We start from the raw sequence: 7,790 nt of genomic DNA, 5'->3' as shown, positions 1-7,790 counted from the left end.
ATATTTTTAAAGCTAGGTCTGTTTAAAAACAAGTTTGACCTAAATTTCAAATGACAATAACAACTTCAAAACTTACTCAAATTCAGTGAAAATTGGAAAATTAACTTCTCGAGTGAAACTCTTGAAGTTTTTGATACTTATTTTAAAAAGTTAGACATCGTGATTTTTAGTGATCCGTTTGACGAATACTGACCCTGTTGAAACATGGTAATGACAAAAATCGTTTGCAAGCTTACAGTAAAAATACCATGTTTTTTTATGGTTACAATAAAAAACATTGTCCGTTTACTGTTCTCACCGCAAAATACATCGTATTTTTTTTTCGGTATACGTAATACTCAGGAAGAAATCTTCCAAAAAACTTGGTACAAGATGAACTACTCGAATGGTACCACACTCTAATAAAACCACTGTTTGAGTTGTTTTTGAAGGCAGTGTACCTGCTCAGCCCTGCATTTGTCTCGTTCCTACTCGAAAAATGCTGCATTGATTTTGTAAATAACTTTTTGACAGTTCCTTATGGGATTTTTTTTGGGGCTCGAAAAGAAAATTCATTATGTTCATTATTTGTCGAGCAGTTGGACAGGACGAGGTTCGGAGTATGGGGCAACGTGTACCAGAAAAAAACGTCAGTGTTACGTATGTCTTATGTATGTGATGCAGTGCTGATAGAAGTCATTTTCCCCAGCAAAATTCTTCGAAAATTACAGCCAATCATTTTCAATTTTCACTTCCAACGATCGCAGCACTCTTCCAGATACACTAGATTTTCGTCCTAGTAACGTGCTGTTATACTCGGATGAAATCGAGCCTTTGGCATCCCTATACCGAGTAACAGTGAATGACAATGAACTCATGTCCTGGGCTTAAATTAATTTGTGCCCGCTGTCAGCAGTAAGATAAAGATGTATGAAAAGAGGCGGTGATATGCTATCTCGTTTACACATATATTGAGATGTTGCCTTTGAAACATGTTGCGATGCCATAGGGGTGGATGAAAAGATCGCGCGCATCGTTCACGGTTACGGAATAAAATTTGACGACAAATCCAACCAAATGATCTTCACTTCAAAGCAAAAAAAAAAAAAAAAAACAAACAGTCCACTCAACCAAAATGAACCTCACCGAAACACTTTTTCACTGACACTGACCGATGCCTTGACAATCTTCGTTACTTGATGAACTGATTTTGTTGTCTTGCTTCCATCGCATGACATATAATGAGGTGATTTGACCGTTCACTTCCATGCAAAAAGCGGGAAGGGAGAACTCTGAAAGGATTGTAAAAAAATAACGTTTATGGATGCTTTTTTGTCACTTTCACTCAAGAGTGTCAACAAATATCAACCCTGATGTGATGTGACATTCATTCTGAGAAACCATTGTTCCGGTTTTTCGAGCAGTTGCAGACTTTTTTCAAAAACATCTGGCATCTCTGCATTCATTATGAAACCACGGTGGGTTCGAAATGAAAACAGAGCTAGAAATTACAGACGGTGTTATGAACAGATACGCAAAGAGTGAGTTCGAAAACTCCAAGTGAACCGTCAAATCGAGGCTCCAAGCAGGCTTGCCAGATCTACGGATTTATCCGTAGATCTACGGATTTGTTCACTTCTACGGAAAAACATTTATATGGGATATCCGTAGAAAAGAGGGGAAATCCGTAGAATCTACGGATTTTAACGAAATAGTTCTGGCGACGCTGGCTCCAAGTGTGCAAAGTAAACAAACTCATGCGTGTTACTTTTCGTACAGAATGTGTGTTGCAATCAGTATCAATTCTGTGAATCACGTGCTATTATGGTTTCAACGAAAAATGTGTTCGTCATGCTCATATTATGAGTGATGCATTGAAAATTAAATAACTGTATGAACAAGCATTGAAACTCAGTAATATATCCATACAAAGTTTCAAAATTTCATTACACTTTCTAGTGCGTATGAAAAGTCATGCGAAAATAAAGGTGGTTGCCAGAATTGTACGAAATAAAATATTAGCAAAGGGTTGCCATATTTACTGCTTGTCTCTTTGCGCATCTCTTTATAACACAGTCTCTACTAAAAATATGTCACATAGGGGCCATTCACATACCACGTGGACAGATTTTAAACGATTTTGACCCCCCACCTACCCCCCTCCGTGGACAACTGCCATAAAAATTCTAAAAAAATTGTATGGGCCGTGGACATTAGCCAAACCCACCCCCCCCCCCCCCATAGCTGTCATGTGGATGGCCCCATACTAGTCCACGTGTAATGCCTGATTTTGAATTACAATTTTTAGAAGATTTCTTCGCAATTGATTTTTAAATGATTTTTTCTCTCATCAGTTGGAAATTAAGAAAAAAATTTTTTTTAACTTTTTGAATGGAAGATTTTTTACCTTTTCATCTTTTAATCGTGGTTTTTAAGCAAGCTATAGCCTGCTATAGCAGGTGAATGCTCTCCACGGGAAAAGAATCAACGAACCCCGAATATTAATAAAACCGCCATTTACTTTTTCTACAACCCCTTTCAAATCTACGATTGTTCATAAAAGTATAATTTTCAAAAGCTGATTTTATTGAGATCCCACGTTGGTTTTTCTCCGATTTTAAACTGACTGTTAAACCTATTCAAACGATGCTGACCAGAACATGCAGCAACCTCATCAGGTTATACAACAGCTGCTGTTGGGGGGCAATATTAAAATAAACCTGCCACAACCAGTTCGATGACTTAGTAACTGTGTCAACTACTGTGTATGGTACATTCTATCACAAATGGCACTGTGTTGAGTACTTATGCCGTCTACTAGCTGATAACGACACCGAGACAGAGAAGGTAATGATACGAGTTTAGGCAGTCTCCGGTGCGAAGTGACCGCACATGAACGTGACGCGTGTGCTGATTTTTCATCATGTCTCAAAAGTTTTTCGGATCTACGCGTAAAATTATCGGTGCTGGGGTCAATTATAAGTATGTTTAAAGGAGCCTCAAAAAGACTTGATCGAATTTAATCCAATTTAGTACTTTTCTAGAGAAATTTTACGATTGACGAATGCTTCTAAGCCTGATAATCCTGTTATATTTTTCAAGCCCATATCAACACTAATCTCAAGTGACGAAAGTGCAATCAAGGTCATTACGCGAAACGGTAACAGATGTTTTGGAAGAGCTTTTACTCTCGCATCTCTCTCTTGAAAAAATAGAGAAAGAATGATGAACTAATGATTTTTAATCGATTTTTTAGGTTCCTAAAGTATTCGGGAAAATAAACTACGAAGCTGAACTAGGAGTCATTATCGGAAAGTCCTGCAAGAATGTGAGTCCGGATCAAGCTATGAACTACGTAGCCGGTTACTGTCTGGCGTTGGATATGACGGGCATGGATTTTATTGTCGATGCTAGACCGAAAGGGTTGCCGTGGTGTCTGGGGAAGGGATTTGATACCTCGACACCGGTGAGCCGATTCATTTCGCCAGAAGAACTTGGTGATCCAAGCAATGTGCGCGTTTGGTGTAAGGTTAACGACCAGATGAAACAGGATGATTCTACTAGGAATCTTATTTTTACGGTAAGACAGCCAGTTCAGCCTTAGCACTTTGAAAAGTTATACAATATGTGTTTCAACCAGATTCAGGAATTAATTTCCTATACATCGAAATATATGTCACTGGAAGAGAACGACTTGATTCTGACGGGAACACCGGCTGGTGCTGGTCCTGTGCGAGACGGCGACATCGTGGAATGTGGACTTGGTGATATTGTACAGATGAAGTTTCACATCAAGGATGAATGAATCCTGTTCGTAACCCTGTTGTCTGTATTATGATAAATTTCGTAAATTCATTTTAAATAAATCTAAAACTTATGCTTAGCAATCACAGTACAAAAGCTACATAAAACCAGTTTTTTGCATCTTTAGATAGCATACCAGTAACATTCAAATTCATTAGTTATTTTTTTCTTCGTTGTCTAATAATAATTTATCATCCGCCTCCGTTTCACCGGTTGTAGATTCTATTTGTTGTGTGCAGGGTTTGGCACAAGGCTTCGTACAGCAATTTATAGTTAAACAACTGCTTGAGTATGGAAGAAACCCGAAACGATCCCCCAACGGGGGATAATATTGACGATAACAAAGGTATGCTTCAATTATCCCTATGACGGAACCGACGGTTACGTCTTGCCAGTGATGATGATAATCACAGGTCCGACTAATCGCAATCATTGTGGCGGCAAGTAGGGGAGCTCCCGCTACTAATAACCTCCAGGATTGGCCGCGCCCTCTCTCGGTGAAAACGTGCAGCTTAGCGGCCAAGTAACAAGAAAGAAAGCCAAGAGCAGCAAAAGCAACTAGAAGCGAATATTGAGTAATTGAAAAGATTGTTTGGAATCAGTATACTTACAGGAAGCATGACCGCTGGGGAAACTTTTCCGGCCATCCATTATAACGCTGCTGTCCCCTGTACACTGCAGCTCATCATTAGCAATCCCATCTGGAAAACAACGCCAGAAATAGTCGGGCCTTGGGCGACCCACTACCACCTTAACAGAGTGTGTTACTACGCCGTTCAAGACACAAGCCAGGGTTAGGCCTAACCATGCCGATTTGAGTTCTTCAAAGTCTCCAGTACGGCAGTAGTAGATAAAAAATATAATTGCCAACAATCCAAACGTTACAGGATAGAGCGTTGTTAACGGGACGTAGCTAGCAGTTCGTGGATTTTTGTACAGCCACATTTCATCGGGCTGTATCATGCGAATGTAAGGATCCTGGAATTCGAAATACCTGAACAAAGGAAAGCAAAACATAAGCAAGGTATTCTGAGGGATTTCACATGAAGCTTTGTGAGTTTGGTGGTATCGCGAATACGCAGCTTTACATACTTGAAACCTCAGACCATTTATTTCAGTTTTTTTTTTCGAAAATTTGACCACATTTCCAAATTTTGTTCTTTGAACAAAAATGTTGAAAAAAAAAGTTTAATGAAAACACGGAACTGTTGTTGTTGGGCACGTTCTTAAAATGATATGGGTTAGAGACATATTTGATAATTTGATATGAAGTAATTTTTAGAACTTAAACAATTTTCCATAATTTCATTAAAAAAGGCTCTTTTAAAAAATTGCCAGAATTTTTTAAGATTTAAATTAAGCAAAATTGCTCAAATCACCACCGTTTCCTATTTCACCAAGTTTGAAGAAGTGTTCGCATGGAATCTCTCGTGAACGAAGGAATGCATGTTATCGTATATTTGTAAAGCACTTCAAACAGAAATAAGTACTCAAGAGCAAATAATAAGCGCTGCGTCATGATTAACGCAATATATACATACTAAATTCGATCTTATTTGCTTCTGAGCGATTCATCCTTCCTAATTATGCGCGACTGAATCACGCGTAAGCATCTCAAAGACAGAAAACAGCATGTCCTACATGTTAGAGTTAGATCCTAGATAAAAATTACTCACATGTATATAGCAAACAATGCCAGTCGAATTATGATTTCCTGTAAAAGGTTGATGTTCGTACCGGTTCTGGAAGGTGTCATTGAGGGGCCGTTGTTCTTCATAACGTTTTTCTTACGGTAACGAATAAAAAACACCACGTTATTCGACTGATACACGGAAAATGCTCAATCACAAAAAGACAGAGATACTGTCCGCTAGTTATGTTATGAATTATTCAAGGTGAAAGTCACATACACTATGGGAAGGCGCTTGTCAAGTGGATCGGTGGATATTTCGTAAGCCACGACACCCAATTTTTTACCGAGTGGTGGTTAAACTTCTGATGCGTAAACTGGTCACTGTTGTACTGTTGTTAGTCGATAGAGATCCAACTGGTTATTGTAGCGGCAGTCTTTTTTTGCTACCATTCGAATTACATAGAATACCAACACCTACAAACAGACACAAAGATTGGGTTGGATGTGTAGATGCTGCGAAAACTAAACAAAACTTTTCTCGAGGCTCACTCAGACTGAGTGGGATTGCGAACTAAACAGTGACAGCTTCAGTGAATGACTGCACCTTTCGCGCACACCTTTATTGTCATCAAACATACAAAACAGTAATACAAAAACAAGTGGTTCGGCATTAGAGATTTCACATATTATTCTTCATAGCATCAAGCTCTTCAAACTTAAGCAGTGCTTTCCTAAGCTGAATTTGTACATTTGCACATTCCACCACATACTCCAGCGCGCGGGTATATTTGTTACGCGCATTCTGCAACGTTGGAGGAATCAAAACACCAAACCACCTGATCGGATCAATGTATCCACTGTCCTTGTCCACTGGATGCTGTTCTAGCTGCAGCTTTATGTTTCCCTCTTCGTCCCGTTCCTCAACCAACGAATTGAGCGCCCTAAACTCCTTGTAATCCTCGGTTGGAAGCTGCACCGATGACACCGTGTTGGGTCCCTTGTGGTAGCGTGTTTGGGCCAGATCTAGCCGACCTTCATTCGTGATGGCTTCGATGGTGGTTTTCAATTTTACCTCTTGCTCCATGAGTTCCAGCGACTGGATAAGTAGGTCATCCATTAATGAACAGATTTCATCGCGGGTTTGTGGCATTTTGGACATTTTTGGAAGGTTTCACAGTATTTAAAGAAATTTTATCTCTACCGTCTCATGTGATTCAAACAACAAACAAAACCAATACTAACGTACCATTGGAAACCAGCCCACCGTATGAAATGTCAATCATTATTTTGACGTATTCGAGCATTTTTATAGCAAACTGCCCAATAAAAAAATATACCCGATTTTTACATTTATTTTTTAGACATTTTGAATACGGGGTTTCTTACGAGTTTCGGAATTTACGCGCTCATTTCAAATCCCCAAATATTCGTTGATTGTTGCTGACGTGTTGTTTCCAGCAGAGATGCCAGATTTTTTAAAAAATGTCATCAACTGCTCGAAAAACCGAAAAAATGTGCTCGAAATCTGAAAAAAATCTATCCGTGATCCGAAAAAATTTTGCTTGCGCAGGCAAAAGTCTGTAAAAATCTGCACACAAAACCTGCAGAAACGTGGAAAAACTGCAAATATCTGCAAATCAATAAATATCTGCACAGGGACTCCAAAAATCTGCGTTTTGCAGACAAATCTGCACATTTGGTATCACTGGTTTCCAGAGATGCCAGATGTTTTTGAAAAATGTCTGCAACTGCTCGAAAAACCGGAAAAATGTGCTCGAAATCTCAAAAAAATTCGCTCGCCAGGCAAAAGTCTGTCAAAATCTGCACACATTTTAAGAAAATCTGCGCAAATATAAGAAGACTCTGACAAAAATCTTCAGAAACCGTGGAAAATCTGCAAATATCTGCAAATCAATAAAAATCTGCACACGGACTCCAAAAATCTGCGTTTTGCAGACAAATCTGCACATTTGGTATCCCTGGTTGTTTCTTAGCTGAATTTTATCTTCATCCGTAGGTAAAAGTTTTTTCGTATCCTGCTAGTGTTAGGTGTTCATCAACCCTGCTCTTCAATATTTTTCGAAAGCGATGAGAAGACATAATAAAAAACATTCTACAAATGAAGATCTTTTGAATGTTTCCATGCCAAATGACCTGTGGTCGAATATCGACTATTGTCGATTTGAATGAAACTTTGCTTAGGAATTCGACTCAGCAAACTGATTTTTTTTTCGCGGGGGAGGAATTTTTGAGATTCAAGATTAATTTCCTAAAAGGGTGTATGCATTTTGGCATAGGTTTTGTCCAACGAATTTTAGCTCAAAAACCATTGGTTTTACATACACGCTCGTTCAATTTTACTCTAATTGGTTAG

The 7,790-nt window shown here is 38.8% G+C and overlaps 3 protein-coding genes across 3 annotated transcripts; 1 reads left to right on the top strand and 2 right to left on the bottom strand.

Moving 5' to 3' along the window:
- Positions 1–2,720: 2,720 nt before the first annotated feature.
- On the top strand, positions 2,721–3,890 carry LOC129731578 (acylpyruvase FAHD1, mitochondrial). Its single transcript, XM_055691683.1, has 4 exons — positions 2,721–2,961; positions 3,024–3,123; positions 3,236–3,559; positions 3,620–3,890. The coding sequence occupies exons 1-4, from the start codon at positions 2,903–2,905 to the stop codon at positions 3,782–3,784; spliced, it is 648 nt and encodes a 215-aa protein (XP_055547658.1). The 5' UTR covers positions 2,721–2,902; the 3' UTR covers positions 3,785–3,890.
- Positions 3,786–6,011, bottom strand: LOC129731577 (phospholipid phosphatase 5). The gene is made up of 4 exons (XM_055691682.1): positions 5,694–6,011; positions 5,460–5,569; positions 4,395–4,777; positions 3,786–4,341 (listed from the first exon to the last, which is right to left on the bottom strand). Exons 2-4 carry the CDS (start codon positions 5,558–5,560, stop codon positions 3,938–3,940), a joined length of 888 nt encoding a protein of 295 aa, XP_055547657.1. The 5' UTR covers positions 5,561–5,569; positions 5,694–6,011; the 3' UTR covers positions 3,786–3,937.
- Positions 6,012–6,079: 68 nt separating this feature from the next.
- Positions 6,080–6,675, bottom strand: LOC129731579 (coiled-coil domain-containing protein 115). The gene has a single exon (XM_055691684.1). The coding sequence runs from the start codon at positions 6,573–6,575 to the stop codon at positions 6,096–6,098; it is 480 nt and encodes a 159-aa protein (XP_055547659.1). The 5' UTR covers positions 6,576–6,675; the 3' UTR covers positions 6,080–6,095.
- Between the last annotated feature and the right edge of the window lie 1,115 nt (positions 6,676–7,790).

Source organism: Wyeomyia smithii, chromosome 3 (assembly GCF_029784165.1).
Source record: "Wyeomyia smithii strain HCP4-BCI-WySm-NY-G18 chromosome 3, ASM2978416v1, whole genome shotgun sequence".
In the NCBI taxonomy this organism is placed as follows: Eukaryota; Metazoa; Arthropoda; class Insecta; order Diptera; family Culicidae; genus Wyeomyia; species Wyeomyia smithii.
This window is presented reverse-complemented; position numbering and strand designations above follow the sequence as displayed.

What these genes read in the sequence shown, in the direction of transcription:
- LOC129731579 (XM_055691684.1), bottom strand. Translation starts at nt 6,575, where the DNA reads ATGTCCAAAATGCCACAAACCCGCGATGAAATCTGTTCATTAATGGAT.
- LOC129731577 (XM_055691682.1), bottom strand. Translation starts at nt 5,560, where the DNA reads ATGAAGAACAACGGCCCCTCAATGACACCTTCCAGAACCGGTACGAAC. An exon ending in GCATTGTTTGCTATATACAT is followed by an intron (nt 4,778 to 5,459) that starts GTGAGTAATTTT and finishes TCCTTTGTTCAG; the next exon opens with GTATTTCGAATTCCAGGATC. An exon ending in CCCCAGCGGTCATGCTTCCT is followed by an intron (nt 4,342 to 4,394) that starts GTAAGTATACTG and finishes ATTCGCTTCTAG; the next exon opens with TTGCTTTTGCTGCTCTTGGC.
- LOC129731578 (XM_055691683.1), top strand. Translation starts at nt 2,903, where the DNA reads ATGTCTCAAAAGTTTTTCGGATCTACGCGTAAAATTATCGGTGCTGGG. An exon ending in GTGACGAAAGTGCAATCAAG is followed by an intron (nt 3,124 to 3,235) that starts GTCATTACGCGA and finishes TCGATTTTTTAG; the next exon opens with GTTCCTAAAGTATTCGGGAA. An exon ending in CTAGGAATCTTATTTTTACG is followed by an intron (nt 3,560 to 3,619) that starts GTAAGACAGCCA and finishes TGTTTCAACCAG; the next exon opens with ATTCAGGAATTAATTTCCTA.